At 38.2% G+C, this 21,033-nt stretch overlaps 1 protein-coding gene across 1 annotated transcript; it reads left to right on the plus strand.

Moving 5' to 3' along the window:
- Window positions 1-1,680: 1,680 nt before the first annotated feature.
- On the plus strand, window positions 1,681-5,924 carry LOC108972179 (APOPT family protein CG14806, mitochondrial). Its single transcript, XM_018938691.1, has 2 exons — window positions 1,681-2,044; window positions 5,656-5,924. The coding sequence occupies exons 1-2, from the start codon at window positions 1,763-1,765 to the stop codon at window positions 5,875-5,877; spliced, it is 504 nt and encodes a 167-aa protein (XP_018794236.1). The 5' UTR covers window positions 1,681-1,762; the 3' UTR covers window positions 5,878-5,924.
- The last annotated feature ends 15,109 nt before the right edge of the window (window positions 5,925-21,033 follow it).

Here is a 21,033-nt window from a genome sequence, read left to right on the forward strand (position 1 = left end):
CGTATAGCAAATAGCTCGGTGTTTTTAGGAGGACTAATGCACTAAATGAGCCAATGAGCCGAGTTAAACGAGTTTCTCACATCAAATGTGACGACCGCAGAATATTCTTTTTTTCCATACATTCACCTGTCTCCTTCAATAGCATTTTCTGCTGAAGCCATATTGGTTATCAGAGAGATCAGCATCTCTTTCTAGATGATTTTCAAGACGGGTACAGACTATTCGATTCAGGATTTTGCCCATCGTATCGATAATACAGAGCAGTCGATAGGAGCTTGGGTCTCTAGTGGGCTTCTTTGGCTTCTGTAAGAGTACTAGTCGTTGCTTTATCTTGAATGCTTCTTGTAGTCTGTCACAATCTAAGCTGCCTATGATTCTTTGAAATGCCGCCTCGCTTTGTGACTATAACTTTTCGGTGATTCGATTCAACAGGCTTTCTCTTTGCGGTTGTCCTCTTTTTATTCATAGCGGCATCACAGTCTTTGATAATGCTTCGTACCAACAATTTAGCCTGTTGGTTTATGTCATCACTTCCTTTTATGTTTGCATCCAGCATTAACCTAAAAAATTCCTGATCTAGCGTTTCAATTCTCCATCCTTCGGACTGCACCTTTTGGTGGCAAACATTTAACTATTGATACTTATCATTATAGTTCACTTTGGGTATATATGTCGCATATCCAATAGTCTATGTATCGATATAGCACCCTGCTGGCAAAAGATATATCGATAATGGAGCCACGCCCATTTTTCTCAAAGGTGTTTTGTCTTCCTGTATTAAGCAGTACTACGTCTAGAACAGCAAATGATTTAAGTAATGCACTACTTCTGAAATTTCAGTTTTTGCTGCCCCATTCTAGAGCCAAGGCATTAAAGTCACCTGCAATTATATTATATTAGGTGTAGTTGTCATCGCATCTTTTCATCACGTGGTCGTTTTGGTGTGACTTCAGCAGTCGTCTGTTCCATAGCTATGCTGCTACCTATGTTAGATTGACGTTATTTAATATGGTCATCTTGTGCACGGGTGTAAAGCTTCGATATTGCGCTAAGCAGTCATCTTCTCCAATTCTAGTGTGCCCCGGTATGGACCGGGGACCCACGACAGCCAGTTCTACGTACCGGAATTGACTCGGATTTCATCCGACCAAGGGCTGTTTTTTCGGCGATCTGACCCCGTAAAAGAAAAAAAAACAGACGCACCTAATGTTTAAATGAGTTAAACGTCCACCCACTCTACCCGGGAAAACTGGCGCACTCTAATAAGACAGCTTAATTCACCACAGCTGATGACACCAACACAACTCACCATACGTATACACTCACTAGAAAGAAACGTTAAATGATTGTATATTTTAGGTCGTGCGCATTTTTATTAAAGAAGCGTTATAGTGGTTAGAACTTTTCTGTGCACATTTGGGCAGCAAATTATTCACCTAACATGGTGAATAGCCATGACCAGGAAGCCGCTCACTTTGATCGCTTTGAGTACGTCGGGCCAGGATTTTAATCGGTCACCTATATTCGAGAGGAGGTAGTGCCCTCGAGCCCTTGTATCAATTGCAACGTATTTGACAGTTTGCTAGCAATGTACATTGCCTGTCGAGGAACCTTGTTATAATATGTTTAGATCATATTCTAGAAATATTTATTATAATAAATATTATTGCGGATATAATATATATTATTCTGACAATATTGTACCAATGAAGTGAAATGCCTATGTAGACAGCAAGTAATATTATCGTTTAAATATAACATCATGTATTCCTTGAAACTTCATAATGCTTTAAAAAATACGTGTAGATCCAAAAGCCTACGAAGATGTAAATCTAAATTGCCTGATTTAAGTGAAAAGCCGGATCCTAGGTCTATAACACAAGACTATGTGGGTCCCCCGGATAAGTTATCTAATATACGATCCTATGTCAGACATATTCCCAAGAATGAAACAGACTTGGAAAGGCGCCTAAGGCAAATGCAGGAGCAGAACGAAAAATGGAATCATGATTTCTGGTCAAATCACAATAAGAACTTCTATCAGGTACTGAAATATTTAATTATTGTGTAAAGTTTAACTAATATTTCTAGAGTTTCTCATTAAATCATCCTCTCATTGTAGTTTACTGAGTTTTGCCTAAAATGAAAATGGAAAACCAATCGGAATGTTAAGTATTCGTCAGGAATAAACCATTTGATAGAGGGACAAATGTCGTAACAATTTTCAAAGGGTTGTGTTTAGTATCGCGCCGGTTAATTTTGGCTCACCGTACCTAAACGAGACAACCAAATTGAAAATTTTACACAAGCATGTATGCTTAAATTATCGAACTTTATTTTAAAACATATTTTATATAAATCGGTTCACAGATTTTTCTACAAATTCACTTTAAAAAAATGCTATTTTTTGCAAATGCAGAAAGGAATGAAAAGCTAACATACTTTGGAGGAAATCCCGGTGAAGCATTATTTTACAAATTTAAATATAAAACAAATTAAGGCCTTACATTTCTTAACGATTACATTTTGGTTTTCTTTATTTTGATTCCTTGTCCATACAAAAATGTTGCCTGGGTTGCATTGGTTTCAGTTTGTAAGGAAAAATGACCAAAAACATTAATTTTTGGTCATTTTCAAAGGGCTCCCTACAGGTCTATAGGGGCTCTAGGAGGTTGAGGAGGGGTTTATTAAAAAGCTCGATCCTTCCTCTTTCCAATAAGGGGTCGGGAGGGTACGCTCCATCTGTTTTTCTCCATAAACGATACTTAACCGGCGCGATACTAAACAATCCCCTTCCGATTTCTTTGGAACCGCGATCGGAAGATACCGTTGAAAAGAGGAAGTCCTCCTGATAATAAAAATATATAGTATTGTTATGGGTACCGCAAACGCTTAATTTACGAGATATTCGACTTTAAAGCTAAACATATTAGCATTTCAACAAGATATTTCACTACTTTTATGACACTTTATTTTTCACTTTAAAGTCGTTTAATTAAACTGTAAATATTTAAACAAATTAATATTTTACACATTTACAGGCCTTATAAGCAAGAAATCTATATTTTAAAAATTACTTTTTACCTTAATGGACAGCATTTATGTGCTAACAATTATGAGAAAATGGAACGCTGCCATCGATTCCGATTCCTTTGGCGGTCGGTTAAAAGAAGCTAATTTCGGTATAAATGGGGTACTTATGTGCTGCAAGGGGAACTTCCCCAGTGGAGAAATATGCAAATGTTGCTTGTTTAAATATACACTCTAAACATTGAAATAAGTTCACATTTCACTCTTATTTTGATATTTTTTTGCTAAATTTATTAATTTAAAAATCACTTTGCCCCTCACTGTTGAAACTGTTAGATTGTTTACAATTGTGCGGAAAACGAGCGTTGCCACTTCTTAAACACCAAATATAAAGAATTTTCAACGACAGCTCTTTCTTTGTTTGTTTTTGTTGTTTTAAGCGAAAAAATCCCAGCAGGAACTGCTTATAGAGGATTTAATTTTGCTCCTTAACTGGGAGCATAAGCGTCTTACTATGTAGATGTTTGATGGGAGACATCAAGAGGCATCCTGTCGTGGACCAGAGAGCAGTATTCTGGTAGCTTCATCATCTGCGTTCCACTGCATCCAGGCTACCATATTGGTATTGCGTAGTTGTGGACCGGCGATTGCCTTGTAAGTTGCCAACAACGTTTCTTTGTCTTTTTCCTAATGTTCTGACGGCTAGCGACTTGAGGATTTTGTTGTGGCTCTGTATATTGGCGATAATCGCGGTCGTATGAGGACTGAAGCAGCCACTAAGATCTTTTGAGATCGCTAGCGAGATAATGGTGGTGGCCTAGCCTTCATATTGCACAACACCGTGCAGTATCGTCTAACCGCTGAAGACATTGACCGGAGGGATACTACCCTAGAATGTCAGGTGATGTCGAATTCGAAATATTTAATATATACATCCCCCCATTTACATGTTGCCCTACAGGATATCACCCGAATACAGGTGCGCTACTTCGGGGTGAAAACCGTATGGTACTAGGCGACGTTAACGCGCACAATGATCTTTGGCATTCCTGCCTGCCTGTTAATGATCGTAGGGGGTTGGAGCTGACGGAACAGATTGGCGATTCGACATTCTGCGCAATAAATGACGAAGCCCCATCCAGGTATGTAGATACCTGATCGAGGTGGAGTTTGGATTGAGCCTTTTGGTGCAATCGCAGCAAAAAATTTCTCCGGGTCGGGTTGGACTCATTGCAAAACGAGTAAGGAGGATACGGAGCAACCCTGATTCAAGGCGTTGCTTTAATGACGGCAAACTTAAATTAATACTCACCAATCCAAACGGGGTTAGATCGCCGAAAAATGTTGGAAATAATTTTTTCTAGTTAATACAAAAATCAATATGAAAGTATGTACAAACAATAAAAACGCTGTCGTTGAAAAATTTTTCATATTTGGTTGTTAATAAGTGGCAAAGGTGGTTTTCCTCATAATTGTAAACACATTCAGTCATGAGAGTGCTAAGTGATTTTCAATTTAGTAAATTTAGCTAAAAGATATCAAAATAATTTCTTTGTTTATATTTTCGCATTATTCTTTTTTTTATGTTAACAATAATAAAAAAAAATTTCCATATTTACATGTACAAGTTGCGTTCCAAAGTAAACAGGACTTCTAGGAATCTAGTGCACCCATCTATATGTCGATTGGTGTGTTAGAGTCTGCTATCTTTATCGATTGTCCAGTGAGAATTTCATGCCATTTCATCGCTTGGAAGTGAAGTTATTGCGTTTTTAGTGTCAGTATGTTTGTGTTATCGGTGCGAAAATGAGCTTCAAACTAAAAGCCATCATTAAATTTTGTTCGCAATCAAAGTGGTCGTGAGGACGTAAATGACGATCACATGCCAAACAAAATCCGTGATCACCTAAATTTCCATCGAAACTGTGCTTGATTTCGTCAAGAATCAGTCGAAATCATCATTGGAATTCAATGAAATGGAATTGAACATCTCCCAAACTTCGATTTATCGCATTTTGACCGAACATTTAGGCTTACGAATCGTATGTGCATGGTTTGTTCCGCGCAAATTGACTGACCACCATTTTTATTACCCTATATTGTCAAAAGTATGCTCAATAATGTACAAAAGGTCTGAATAAAATTACTCAATCCATATTTAAGAAATAAATTCGCAAAAAAGTTTTTTTTTTATCTTGAAACCCTAACCACTCCCTTAACATAAAATGCTACTTTGATGTTGGTTTTCAATTTTGGAAATAGTCACTTGGTACATCAGGCGAATACGGAGAATACATCAGGCGGATACGCCTCATTGTCTATGATTTAAATACATATAAATCTCGCTTATTTTTTCGGACACACCTTCGATGTCATCAAAACCATAACAATTTTATTTATACTCATTTTGATCAATATTTTGATAAATATATCTAGGATATATCTAGGAGATCCACAACTTGTTATAACCCTTTGTAAAATCATAAAATCATAAATTTGATTAAAAACATTGTTATTGGATTGCATAAAAAATTAATTTACACAATTACAATTCTTAACAATATGTTTTCGTTTCGTTATGACCTAACATGATGAGACTATACAAAACCCCTAAATATTTTTCAGGAACGGGAAGAGTTCATCAAAACGCATGGAGCTGCAACTAATGGGGAAGTAACTGCAGATGAGATGAGTAAATTCTACAAGGAATTTTTAGATAAGAATAAAGAAAACCATTTTCGCTACAACTTTTCATGGTATTTGAAAAATTTTGAAATGCTAAAATTAGCTTTTAGAGTTTCGGTTGTACGAGCATTAAAACGAGTAAAAACGAAAATATTGAAATAAAATGTACGTTGTTTGTTAAATTTGTTTTAACCTGTTCATTGAATTAAATTAAGTTATGTCAATAAAATAAATAATAATTATTAAACAAAACATAAATTTAAAAAATTGTTCGTAAACTTTTATTGAAAAATAGTTATATTTTTAAGAATACAGAAATAAAATGAAAAAATAATACGCTTTTTCCATTGGGTTATTTGGCGTTACCAGGAGTGTAACACTACGCATCTAATTAATATTTTAAACTCTTATATGCACAATAATTAAATAAACAAGTTTTAAGTTTGCCCAAAAATTAACCACAATTGAATTTTTGTAAATTATTTGCAGGAAAAAAAAATTTACATTTCAAAAGTACGGCGCTGAATTCTTTCCCCTCACGGTTCACCAATCTTCCGTTAAAGATGTTCTAAACGTTGGCGTTATTTTTGTAGCGATTATCTACAACTCTGTTGGGGAAAGGTAATTCATTTCGAACAACGAAAACATTTTAACATAAACTGCACGACTTCATCGCATGCAGTTGTCGCTCTCGCTAAATTAAACCCATTTCTACAAGGTGCGTTCCAAAGAAAGCAGGACGTTTTGAATGTAGCGCTTCCTGGTGACCTTTCATCGATTGGAAGTGAACTTATTGAGTTTTAAGTGTCAGTATGTTTGTGTTATCGATGCGAAAATGAGCTTCGAACAAAGAGCCAATATAACATTTTGTTCTAAAATTTGTAAAAGTTTTACCGAAACGTTCCAATTGATGAAAGAAGCTTATGGCGATGATTGCCTATCCCGTAGCAGAGTGCACGAGTGGTTTCAACGTTTTCAAAGTAGTCGTGATCACATAAATGACGAACAACATCTCCAATCAAAATCCGAGATCACCTTAAATTGAATTCATCAAGAATCAGCCGAAATAATCATTGAAATTCATGGAAATGGAATTGAACATTTCCAAAGCAGTGATTTATTGCATTTTGATCAAACATTTGGGCTTATGAAAGATGGGTGAAATGTGAAATTATTTCAATGTTTAGAGTATATTTCAATTAATGTTTAACATTGAGAAAAACCATGTGATATTGCATATTCCTTCTCTGGAGAAGCTCTCCTATCACTACATACCCTATTTATACCAAAATTCATTTTCAGTACCCAAAGGCCCAAGTAATTGGAATCGTGCCCTTCAACTAATGTCATGAACCACAAATTTTGATAAATTTAACATCTGGGCAATTTAACGAATACTTAGTTGACGGTCTGAGTTCAAAACTTTGCGCAAACGAGGCACATTGTCGGTATTTGTCAAAGACGCAGGTCCCAGAATGGTCTTCATCAGGGACCTCTTTCCGGTCCTCCAAAATGGCGTAGTGTCACCGAAACACACCACTTCTTGCTAAGTCAACATCTGGATGAGCCTGCTTGATCATATCAAACGTCTCTGTCGCAGATTTACTGAGTTTCGTACAGAATTTAATGTACCTTGGCTGTAACGAACGCTGCATATGTTGTTTGTCCTGACTCTCCAGGTGCTCGGAGACAATCAGCCGCTCCAATAGCTCTTATATGAAATACAATAACACTTTTAAAATTTTTCTTTGAAAATTCCTCTTTTCTTTTTGGTGGCTGTGAGAGTTTCGTGATGTGGAAGTTAAACAGTAACGGGGAGAGGACACCACTCTGCGGTGTACCCCCTGTTTAATTTTAATTGTTTATTACTACGGACGATTGTCGCCCGTTAAGGTAGTTCATGGTCCACCTCTTCAGTCCTGGAGGAACTGTAGTTTTCTCAATGTCCTGCAGTAGCATTGTGTGGTTGACTGTGTCAAAAGCTGTTAGTCCTTAGCCGGATAAAAATCCGCGTCCGTTTCGGTTACGTAGACCCGACTGTCGTGAGAACAGTGCGTCCTTCTTGATGCCCGGACAAATGTACTTTTGCTTGAGTAAGCGGGCCGTAACACGACCACTGGTATATGAGATATGGACTTTTTCGAAGGCCACTTGGCTAAGATTTTTGGGAATGGAAGGTCTTACTACACCAGATGATTGTCACAAATAAATTACTTGTTTTCGTCAATTGATAGATGTTGAAATTTAAAGTGTTGTTGCGAATAAGCTGCTGAAGTTCTTCATCTTCTTTTTGCTCATGCTGAATTCTTTCGGCACTCATCATGGTCGGCATGCTAATGGTACTGATCCTGGATAGGACGTCAGCTACCACGTTCTCTTCACCTTCGAGGTAAACGATTTCAGTGGTGAACTAGGAGATATAATCGAGCTGGTTTAGCTGTCGTGGTAAAGCTCTGCTGGATGTCTGGGCGAAAGCGTAGATTAGAGGCTTGTGATCCGTTTTAATGATAAGGTGGCGTCCCTCTAATATGTGTCGGTAAAATTTAATAGTTGCAAATATTGCTAACAGCTCTTTGTTGTAGGTGTTGTACTTCGCCTCTGTGGTGCTGAGCACCCTGGAGAAAAATCCAATTGGCTTCCGATGCTACCCTCAAACTGTTCTATAGATGCGCTTATGGCTGCTTCGGATGCGTCGGTTGTGAGAGAAAGAGAGAGAGAGGCGGAAGATGAAAGAAATGTTCTAGTTGCTGCTGCAGCACTGTTCTTATAGCCTTCTAGGGCTTTTTCAGCCTCTGGTGCCCAAGGCACTTTGCGTCTGTCGTTTTTCTTGGCATTTTTTAGTAAGGAATTCAATGATGTCTGTAATTGTCAAGCGTGCTGTTATTTTGGACGGCTTTGATGATTTTGCATACGATGTCAGGCAACAACGCCAACCACTTACTGCGAAGAAGCTTTTCTGATGCTCTGCTGCCAGCCAGAGTCCTCATCTCCCTGAGAAGCTGGCTGGACTTCCGATTCTCGAGTTTAAGCTCGGTCAACAGCTTGTACATGATGATGTCCCACAACTCTTTGAGTATTTCTGGGTTCAAGGCGCCGACGACTGCCTGGTACATATTATTGTCGTTCATGACGCTTCGCGACCTCAGCCATGCCTCCACCTGAATGAACCAGAGTTCGGGATCGTCGGTCCAGAATTCAGGATGTCTGAGTTGTGGGACTGCCCTAATTTAAGCATCGTTATTAGATTTGATGTTGCGATATAGATAGTAATTTTTGTAGTTGTCTTGTACCACATTAAAATTAATGTTCACACCAGATGGTGTGTTTTTTGTGACAGGAATGCTAGTTGCTGTGTTGCTGCAAAGCACGTTCTGAGCGTCTCCGGATAATAAAGAATTCTGCAGCAGCAGGTCGTCTCGCCGCTGTTGATGCGTCTCTGTTAGCCTTTGGTTTGATTTTGCTCATAGCGAACAGGTGAACGATCGATAGTCATTTTTGTTGTGCTTATAGTAACATGTGAACATTATTGGGATTAGTTTGACGCAATCCTCAGATATTACGTCGGGGTCACCAATTTTATCGTTAAAAGCTTTATTACTCCAATGGTATCAAATGACTTTTCTATGAAATACATTAAAACTTTGAAACTATTTAAAAATTCACGTTTTAATCGTGGAATTAGCTGCAGGAGAAGTTGCCACAGTTAGTTAGCGAATCCAGTTTGTGTGCGCACGCTCCGAAGTACAGTCGCGGTGGAAGAAACTCAGTCCTATTATTTCCCGGACAAACCCTGTATGCTTACATACAATAATTAATCTTACTGTTGTAATTAAAAGCAGCACACATCACGACGTATTCACCGTCAAATTTCAGTACAAGATTTATTTCGTGCCGTTTGACTGATTTTGTGTAAACTTCACATAAACCACCTACTAAATGGTCAGAACGAAGTCTAAAGATTTGGTTTAGATAAATGAGTCCCTTCTTGAGTTATAAAATTCGAACGAAAAGTGCTTTTAATATAGTCTAGTCGAATCAGTACTATATATAATTATACATAATATGGCCATGTTTAGAAGTTCACGCAAGTGAGGAAAGTTCTCTGATCGCCATTCACTTGGGAGTGGCCAGAAATGATTCTTTTATATGTGACTCAAGCAGCTCACGACTTCCGGTCTTTGACTAAGTATCCTCTGGGTAGCCTAAGAACATCCGTTTGAAGGCGAGCTGAAGTGAGAGGCGAAATATCCTCCTACATAGGGTTGTGCGCACGGTTTGGGACCCGTCACGTAAATAACACCCCAAATTAAAAGGAACAACCAGCCTCGGGTGAGAGACCCCCCTTTTGATGACGACCATGGCAAACGAAATAAGGACTACGGATTGAGGGCATGCACCTGGAATGTCCGGTCCCTTATTCGGGAAGGTGCCGCTGCCCAGTTGGTTGCCGCATTTATGAGAGCTGCCCCCGTCACGATGTCAAAATCGTTCTTGGCGACTTTAATACCAGGGTGGCAAAGAAGGTATCGTTAGCACTACGGTCGGTAAATTCAGCCTCCACGACGAAACAAACTCAAATGGGTTGAGGCTGATCGACTTCGCTGGGGCCCGAAATATGGTTATCTGTGGTACTAGATTCCAGCATATGAAGATTCATCAAGCTACCTGGCTGTCTCCGGATCGAAGAACCACCAACCAGATCGATCATGTTGTGATAGACGGAAGACACGTCTCCAGTGTTTTAGATGTGCGTACGTTCCAAGGTCCTAACATCGACTCGGAGCACTATCTTGTTGCAGCCAAGATTCGCACCCGCCTCTGTGTAGCAAAAAACGCACGCCAACAAACGCAAGGAAGCTTCGACGTCGAGAAGCTGCAATCAACAGACAGTCGAACGATTTTCTACTCGGCTTGCACTCCTGCTCTCTGAGAGCACTCGTCAACAACTCGGTATAAGGGAACTGTGGGAAGCCATTTCAAACTCCTTACGTACAGATACAACCGAAACCACTGGTTTTCGCAAAGTGCAAAAGAACAGCTGGTACACGTGCGGGATGGGATAGATACCGAGAGTTGAAGAGGGAAGCCAGACGCATTTGCAGACAGAAAAAGAAAGAGGCCGAAATGCGTGAGCATGAAGAGCTTGATAAGCTAGCTGACAGGGTTAATGCTCGAAAATTCGACGAAAAAAAGCGGTGGCTTACAGAAGGTTTCAAGACCAGAGCATACTCTTGTAGAACCCCCACAGGTGATCTAGTCACCGATGCCCAGAGCATACTGAAATTATAGAGGGAACACTTCTCTAGACAATGGAAGACGACAGAGCAGACGTTCCATTGCCCGACCAAGAAGAAGTTCCAATAGCAATTACCCGCCTGAAGAACAACAAAGTGGCGGGGGCCGATGGATTGCCGGCCGAGCTATTCAAACACGGCGGCGAAGAACTGATAAGGAGCATGCATCAGCGTCTTTGTAAAATATGGTCGGACGAAAGCATGCCCAACGATTGGAATTTAAGTGTGCTATGCCCAATCCACAAAAAAGGAGACCCCACAATATGCGCCAACTAAAGTAGGATTAGCCTCCTTACTATCGCATATAAGGTTCTATTGAGCGTCAACAAACTGATTGTACCATATCAGTGTGGCTTTAGACCTGGCAAATCAACAACCGACCAGATATTCACCATGCGCCAAATCTTGAAAAATACCCGTGAAAGGAGAATCGACACACATCATATCTTCGTTGACTTCAAAGCTGCTTTCAACAGCACGAAAAGGAGCTGCCGTTATTCCTTAATGCCTGAATTTGGTATCCTCGCAAAACTAATCGGCTGTGTAAGCTGACGTTGAGCAACACCAAAAGTTCCGTCAGAATCGGGAAGGACCTCTCCGAGCCGTTCGATACCAAACGAGGTTTCAGACAAGGCGATTCCCTATCGCGCGTCTTCTTCAACCTGTTTCTGTACAAAATAGTGCGAGCTGCAGAACTAAATAGAGAAGGTACCATCTTCTATAAGAGTGTACAGTTGCTGGGGTATGCCGTGATATTGATATCATCGGCCTCAACACCCGCGCCGTTAGTTCTGCTTGCTCCAGRCTGGACAAGGAAGCAAAACAAATGAGTCTGGCAGTGAACGAGGACAAGACGAAATATCACCTGTCATCAAACAAACAGTCGCCGCACTGGCGACTTGGCACTTACGTCACTGTTGACAGTCATAACTTTGAAATCGAAGATAATTTAGTATATCTTGGAACCAGCGTAAACACCACCAACAATGTCAGACTGGAAATCCAAGCCAGGATAACTCTTGCCAACAGGTGAGACTTCGGACTGAGGAGGCAATTGAGAAGCAAAGTTCTCTCTCTACAAAAAAAAAACCAAACTCTATAAGTCACTCATAGTTCCCGTCCTGCTATATGGTGCAGAGGCTTGGACGATGTCAACAACTGATGAGTCGACATTGCGAGCTTTCGAGAGAAAAGTTCTGCGAAAAATTTATGGTCCTTTGCGCGTTGACCACGGCGAATATCGCATTCGATGGAACGATGAGCTGTACGAGATATACGACGACATTGACATAGTTCAGCGAATTAAAAGACAGCGGCTACGCTGGCTAGGTCATGTTGTCCGAATGGACAAAAACACTCCAGCTCTGAAAGTATTCGACGCAGTACCCGCCGGGGGAAGCAGAGGAAGAGGAAGACCTCCACTCTGTTGGAAGGACCGGGTGGAGAAGGACCTGGCTACGCTTTTAATATCCAATTGGCGCCACGTACTGAAAAGAAGAAACGATTAGCGCGCTGTTGTTAACTCAGCTATAATCGCATAAGCGGTCTCTACGCTAATTAAGAAGAATAAATGAATTAAGAAATATGTCCTATTTTAATTTTTGGCATTTTCCACTACAAATATTATTCCATCAGTGTAAATCGAAATTTTTATATAATTTTAAAAGAGGGTACGACCTATTACGTCGTAAGTTATAAAATTACAACGAAAAGTGGCATTGCTAGTAAAATAGATTTTACTTTGAATAGAAATGAACAAAAATAAAGCATTGAATTAAAGTTATGGTAAATGTAGTGAAGTTTAGGTCCCCCAACGAAGGAAGCCACAATAAAAGGATTCCGATTTAATTTCTTTTGTGATACCGTTGTTTATTTTTATATACTTCACTAATTCGTTTGTAAAAGTTTATTTCAGACTAGCTGACCCCGCACCCGTTGCCCTGCGTGTAATTATGTGTTTTGAAATAAAAAGAAAGTTGAATTTATCATTTTATTTTTTCTTCAATGTAACGCAACTTGATAAAAATAATTTTTTGATTTCTGTTCCGGTGCACAGAAAAGATGGTTTCCCAACTCGTGATTACGGCATGTATATCTGGATGAGTGAAAAACATAGCATTTCCAAATTTATGCCACACACTATGTGACTATCCTTGAGTCCTGTTGATTGTCATCTCAAATGCAATTTTTACTGGAAACGGAATACTCAACTCAAACAAATGCGTAGAATCAAGCCTTCTGCTACCCCTTGTATTCGATACCGCAGATTGCGAAACATAATAACGACAGATCCAACTTTGAGACATTCGTGATGAGTTCATCTTTCGTGAATTGATAAACGGCGGAGGGAATTGATATCGAACCACCGGAAGTATCAACCGGAATTGACACATTTCCAATTTTTTTGCGAAGACGATGTAAAATGTCTTCAGCGATGTCATCTTTGTTCGGATCCCATAATTGCGGCGGATTTAAAGGCTGATATGTCGAAATGATTATCGCGAAAAGTATGCGAACTTCATTTTCATTCTCGTGATTAACATATTCCAGGAATTGTAATTGCTGACTTACTTCTCCAAAACTTGGCACACACCATACCATTCACAGCACGCAATGAACGAAATAAAGTTCAACCGCATACATTATCAAGGTATTTCCGAATAGAACAATGTTCTCGCAAACGGATCACTGACGAAAGGTGAGAAACAACTCGCAAATGTTAATTTTGTTGCTGACGGTGTTTCCACTGGCTGTACTATATTCTCTGGGTTGAAATACAGTCTTTAGGCATTTACGAAATTAACTTAAAGTAAATATCATACAAAGCGCTTTATTGCAGTTCACGTATCGACCATATCCTTCAAGACCAATAACCGCCATGTTGGTTCCTTTGGTGACGTACTTACAAACTTATTTTATCGATTACACCAAATTGCAATGAGTTTTGAAAGTGAATTAGACAATAATGGTGAATATAGTATGTATCCATGTGTTGTCAACTTCGATATTCACTCTTCTAAATTGAATGCTGAATGTTCTGCCATTGTCATTTGGTGAGCGACGCCGATAAAGGGGATAATCATCATTTCTAGTCTGTGTCTTTGAAAGAAAAGTACGAGGATAGTGTTTCGTGCATTTATTGTCAGACATACAAACCGAAGTGGGTCCGCAAAGTCCATGAACCGTATTGGTTTTCGCCACTTCGAATAATACTGGATCTTTCTCTGCATCGGGAATATCCGCAGAAATGATTTCATCAATTTGATCTGGTTTAACCGCCATCCAAAGAAGAATGTGTGTGAGTGGCAAATCTCTCTTCTCAGAGTACATCTAACAGCAGCACATAAATCCATCAAGCATGGTAACTGTTGCTTGGAAAGTGGTGCTGTGACATCAGACAAAAAGAAAGCCGATCGATATTAGGGCGACCTCTTCGTATATTCGTAACAAATTTCAATCTGCAATTGATCTCTTTGTTTCAAACACACGTAAAGGTTTCACTGAATAATTTTCAATAATTTTTCTTTTGAATAGCCGGAATAAATAAAAATAGGTAAAAAACTTTTTAAGTTAAACGGTTTTATGTTAAATATATATTTTATGTTAAAATATATATGAAATGATAAATGTACTAAAAACCAAAAAATAATAAAATAGATACAGTCGTGGGAATTTTATTTATTTATTTATGTATAAAAGCTTACACAATGTTAATAACATATATACAACCTAAAACATGCAGCGCTAGCTTCAGGGGCTATCGGCTGTCCGTTGAATAAAAATGTTATGTTAAAATCTCCTCAGTAGATCACATTCTTTAAGTGACGACGTTTAGGAAGTTTAGCAGGTTTTAATTGCAAGCTGTTTGGTTTGGCGAAAATGGTGCATTTATATATAGCTGACTCAATTTTTGGAGGTCGGATACGTGATGACGATGAAGAAATCTTCGGGTATAATTTGTATGTGGTGTCTTCCATATTGTCTATCAGAGAGGGAAGATCGGACTTTGCCAATATATTTTTCATTGGTGACGTGGGGAATGCTCGAAGCGATCTTCTAACAGCGGAGTGATACGGTGCAGCGTTTGAGTTTTTAGTAATTCTATTTCTAATATATTGTTGTTTGAATGCATATTTACTATCTAGAATTAATCCAAGAAACTTAAGTGTAGGAGAACATGAAATATTTACATTGTTGAAATCGGTGGAAAATGACAATTATGTTTTTGAAGTTGTGGAACGGGTTATAGTGGTAGGAGAAGTAGTTGTGGAAAGGGGTGAGAAGGATGGAGAGGGAGAATTGTATAGGGAAGAAATGGAGGGAGAAGGGGTTTTGGGGCAATCATTATGGATTGAGTGTATGTTGGTAGGCGATGAAGAATTATTGTTTGAAGTTGTAGCTTTAATGTTGTCATTAGAATTATGAGTGTATGAAGTTTTTTGATGTTGATGTATTTTTTGAGTGAGTATTGTTGTTACATTAGCATAAAAGAATGGCATTTGAGATTTGTATACATTGATGGCTTCACGCATCGAACAGTTTTAATTTTAAGTATCTCTTTAGACTGGACAAATTTTGCACAGGCGTTAAAAGAAGAAGGGTGTTCACCATCGCAGTTAGCACATTTGACTCTAGAGCATTCAGTGGGAGGGGTATGATTTGGGGGTAGGTTGCAGATAGCACAAGATGGGGTCTTGTTACATCGCTTAGCAGTATGACCCAGCAACTGACAATTCTTGCAGCGCATGGGATTAGGATAGTAGGGACGGATACCGATGGTACACCAGGCAATTTCAATACGACTAGGTAAAGTATATTTATCAAAAGTTAATAATAAAGCACCAGTAGGTACACGATTACCATTGTTTATCTTCGTAAATTTATAAACATCGGATACTCCTTGATCTTTTAGACCATCAATTATTTCGTCATCAGCAAGCTGACAGATAAATGGAGCATAAATTGTACCCTTTACTGAGTTCAGAGAGTTGTGAAGAGATATATCAACAGCACCAGCTTCGGGAAGATGTTTGGTTTGTAAAAATTTGTCAGCGATTTTTTGGTTCTTGACCAAAAGAAGAAGTCTGGCCTGAATACCAAAATGTCAAAGCTAGGTTAAAATGCGCGTACACCAAGTAACGAGAAGTTATACAGCGAGTATGTATATGTGCGCTCGATATGAAAAAATCAACCGTACACAACCACGAACAACGAACGAATGAGTCGTGGGAATTATACACATATACATAGACTAGACTAAAATAAAACCGTGGGGCACGTCAATTGTCTACAATCGTTGATTAAAATGTTTGTTTTGTAATGTTACACTATAATTAGGCAGTTGTTCAACCGACAACGATGGACGTGTGATAAGTAGGGCTGGAATGTGGAAACAAGCTCGATTATAAGCGAGTTCTAGGGTTTCATAGTGGTGAGCGAGTAGTACTTTTATCATATGTTTTGTCGATTAAAGACAAACTACGAGCAGTGAAACGATTCCTCGTCAGCCAGCAGTGTGAATGTAGAATTTGTAGACAATTGACGTGCCCCACGGTTTTATTTTAGTCTAGTCTATGCATATGTTTATAATTCCCACGACTGTATCTATTTTATTATTTTTTGGTTTTTAGTACATTTATCTTAAACATTTCAATGTATGTTTGTCATAAAACCGTTTAACTTAAAAAGTTTTTTTTACCTATTTTTACTTTCTAGTTTTTAGTTTTTATTTCGCATTTTGCATTAATTTGCGAGTTAGTTCACACCTGGGGCTTTCAGGAAAGCCCTCAACCTCCCCTCTATCCCCACCAAGGGCTGAGCATTAGCCATCTAAGATTTCAATTTTGCATAGTAAATTGTATTCTACTTCTTGAGGCCTTTCATTTGATACCCATGTTGATGGGATTGAGAAAACCTACGTTATCTGCCATTTTGTAGCGGCCGCCATCTTTGATTTAAATTTTTTATAGTATATTGTATTCTGCTTGTTGAGCCCTTTCATTTGATACCCATATTGATGGCATTGATAAAACCTACGTTATCCGCCATTTTCTAGCGGCCGCCATCCCGGATTTCAATTTTTTATAGTATATTGTATTCTGCTTGTTGAGCCCTTTCATTTGATACCCATACTGATGGGATTGATAAAACCTACGTTATCCGCCATTTTGTAGCGGGGCCATCTTCAATTTATATTGATAATGAATAAACATAATTGTATTGAAATTTGAATTAATAAATTTGACCTAAGAATAAATAATAAATAAAACAAATGGGGTGAGCTAAATAAAACAATTTAAAAATGCAAACGACCGTAATTGAACGGTCAAATAATTTTCAATTCAAAATATTGAAAAACAAACAAAAATTTAAAAAAATTTATATGGAAAAAATTTACTTTTTCGAATTATTTAATTTTCCGACTTTTCCTCATGAAAAGTATAAATTATTTTTATTTCTAAACCTTCCCCGGCCCGCAACGAACAACTTTCAAAATTTCATCAAGATTGGTGCAGCAGTTCTCTTAGCGTTACCAACATTCATTCCTGTGTATGGGAAAAAGAGAATGGCTGTTCTTAAGGGTTTTCCGGAAATTATTTGAAATTTTCTTACCGTAAAAACCATCATTGAACCTAAACGAACATTTAGAAAAAAGAATTGGCCAAATTGGTCCAGGCGTTGTTGAGTTATGCGCTTAGCAACACATTTTGCGATTCATTTTTATATATGTACTAGCCGACCCCGCAGCCGTTGTCCTGCGTGAAATTATGTGTCTTGAAATGAAAAGAAAGTTGAATTTATCATTTCAATTTTTTTTTAATGTAACGTTGCTTGATAAACCACATTTTTTGGTTTCTGTTTCGGTGTACAGAAAAGATGGTTTTCAAACTCATGAGCACGCCACGTATGTATATCTGACCGTGTGAAAAACATAGCACTTCCAAACTTGGCAAAACAAGTTGTGTCCTGTTGATGGTCACCTCAAATGCAATTTTCACTGGAAGCAGAATACGTTTAAACGGAAATGACAAATCATTGGAACTTAAAGGAATTGGTAGAATCAAATATTCTGTCCACTTGTATTCGATAGGTGCATCACAATCAGTCGGATTGCATTACACAGTTTCGGTGCATGAAGATTGCGAAACATAATAACGACAGATCCAACTTTGAGACGCAGATGATGCGGTGGCATACCAAGCCTCTACAAAGAATTTAGAAATGCTACTGCATAATTCACGGCGTCGTCTTTATTGTCAAGACGATCGATCGATTTGTATGAGCGCAAGTCTCCCAGAATCTAACTTTGAATCTTCCAGTTTAAGTCAACAACATCGGTATTTTTGGCAGCTAACATTGCGCGTGCACTTAAGGAATCATAGTTATGATAATTTGGACAATGTTCGGACAAACATTCATGATGAGTTATTTTTCATGAATTGATAAACGGCGAATGGAATTGATATCAAACCATCGAAAGTATCAACCGGAATTGACCCATTTCCAATTTTTAGTGAAGACGATGTAAAATGTCTTTATCAATGTAATTTTTTATTTTTGTTCGCTGGCTCAAATGAAGTTGAACCGCCAACATTAATCCAAGGTAGAAACCATCATCATTTTACGGGTAGATTGTATAAATTCGTCCCAAGAAATTAGTTAATAACACACCTGGATGTCAATCTACCGGTTTGCCGTACTTTCTGCGTAACTATTCGACGATGCATTCCATCTATGTCAAGATATTTCTGAATAGAGCAATGTTCTCGCGAACAGATCACTGACGAAAGTTGAGAAAAAACTCGTAAATGTTAATTTCGTTGCTGGCGGTGTTTTCATTGGCTGTACTGTATTCTATGAGTTGAAATATACTCCTTGGCCATTCTCCAAATTAGCTGCGAGACGCACAGCGGTCGGAAAACGTTCATGAATTAAAAAAGTAAATATCCTACAAAACGCTTTATTGGAGTTCACGTATGGAACATTTGATACTTGCTCTCGTTCAAGACCAATAACCGCCATGTTGCTTCCTTTAGTGAGGTACTTACAAACGTATTTTAACGATTACACCAAACTGCAATACTCAACATTAATATGAGTTTTGAATGTGAATTAGTGGTGAATATAGTACGATCCATGAGTTGTCAACTTCGATATTCATTCTTTTAAATTAAATGCTGAATGTTTTGCCACTGTCGTCTGGTGAGCTACGCCGATAGAGTTGATTTGCATCATTTCTAGTTTGTGTTTCCGAAAGAAAAGTGTTTCGTGCATTTATTGTCAGCCATACAAACCGAAAAAGGATTGTAATGTTCGAAAGGTCCATTAATCATATTATTTTTCACCACTACGTATAATACTGTATCTTTCTCTGCATCAGGAATTTCCGCAGAAATGATTTCATCAATTTGATCTGGTTTAACCACCATCCAAAGAAAAATGTGTACGTGCGGCAAACCTCTCTTTTGCTACTCAACAGAATACTCTAGTATCCAACAGCACCATCAAACTTCGTAACTTTTGTTAGAAAAGTTGTTGACCGCGATCCTTAATTCCGCACGTATATCATCGCATGGTGGGAGTGCTTCTCGCCTTGCCTTGCCTTGGGCTGCCATACGTTGCTCGCAAAAAAAAACGATATTAGGGCGACCTCTTCGTGGCTTCATAACAAATTTCAATCTGCAATTGATCACTTTGTATCATCACACATATGTAAAGTTTTCAGTGAATAATTTTCAATAATTTTTTGAATAGCCGGAATAAAAAAGCAAGCGACCGAAACTGAGCAATTCAAATATGTAATTCACAAATCAAAATATTGTAAAACAAAACAAACAAAAATTAAAAAAAAAATGTGTATGGAAAAGAGTTACCTTTTGGAACTATCCAATTTTCCGACTTTTCCTGATGAAAAGTATAAGATATTTTTATTTGTAAACCTTCCCCGATCCACAACGAATAACCTCTGAAAATTTCATCAAGATTGGTATAGCCGTTCTCTTAGCGTTATGGGAAAAATAAAAGGGCTGTTTTTAGGGGTTTCCCGGAAATTATTCGAAATTTTCTTGCCGTAAAAACCATCCTTGAACCTCAAGGGCCACATTAAAAAAAGAATTATCAAATTTTGTTCAGTGGAATGAAAGTTATGAGCGTACATACATTTTAGCGATTCATTTTTATTTGTATAGATGTATGCGAAATGCCGTCGGGCAGTTAGCTAATATAGGGCATGTTTTGAGCTCTTGAACTCCTTAAATCTTTTGTGTGGAACATTAACAAAGGATAAATATTCTCTCGTTTACAAATGTATTTCTGGAAAAAAATAAGATAATAACAAAGGATAATAAAGATCCTTTTGTTACAAATGTATTTCTGGGAAAAATAAGATTTCATATTTTTGGACTACTATATAATAATTGTGGCATAACTTTTATATACCAATTAAAATAATAAATTTAAAATGAGATATGATATTTTGATTTATGCTTGTATAAGTTTATTAAATTAAAGTCTTCCCAACCCAATTTGCATAATATTTCTATAAATTAACGATATTAAACTAAATATTAATTTTTTGAAAAAATGTTGTTTTGAAAATGCACTTTATTTTCATACTATAACACAACCGTCTTAACTCGCTCTTCTACTTTTCATTTTACCGAAATGAAAATGCCGTCAGCATATGTGGAAATGGGATACGTTGCCTCTTCGAAATTTTCATAGAAATGGAAACTGCGCTTTTAAACTGCTGAAGTGACAGCTTCTAGCTTACGATATATGGCAAACTATGTAGCATTCTATATCTAGTAAGCAATGAGCAATGTGGAGTCTACTCAGGCAATGGGCACGGCAATGCAGTCCTTCTTCTTCTTCTTGATTGGCGTAGTCACCGCTTACCCGATTATAGCCGAGTTAACAACCGCGCGCCAGTCGTTTCTTCTTTTCGCTACGTGGCGCAAATTAGATATTCCAAGTGAAGACAGGTCCTTCTCCACTTGGTCCTTCCAACGGAGTGGAGGTCTTC

Source organism: Bactrocera latifrons, unplaced genomic scaffold (assembly GCF_001853355.1).
Source record: "Bactrocera latifrons isolate USDA-ARS-PBARC rearing strain unplaced genomic scaffold, ASM185335v1 scaffold_383, whole genome shotgun sequence".
In the NCBI taxonomy this organism is placed as follows: domain Eukaryota; kingdom Metazoa; phylum Arthropoda; class Insecta; order Diptera; family Tephritidae; genus Bactrocera; species Bactrocera latifrons.

Excerpts from the sequence above, each read along its gene's own strand:
- LOC108972179 (XM_018938691.1), top strand. The coding sequence starts at position 1,763 with ATGTATTCCTTGAAACTTCATAATGCTTTAAAAAATACGTGTAGATCC. Across the intron at positions 2,045-5,655 it reads ACAATAAGAACTTCTATCAG|GAACGGGAAGAGTTCATCAA; the intron begins GTACTGAAATAT and ends AATATTTTTCAG.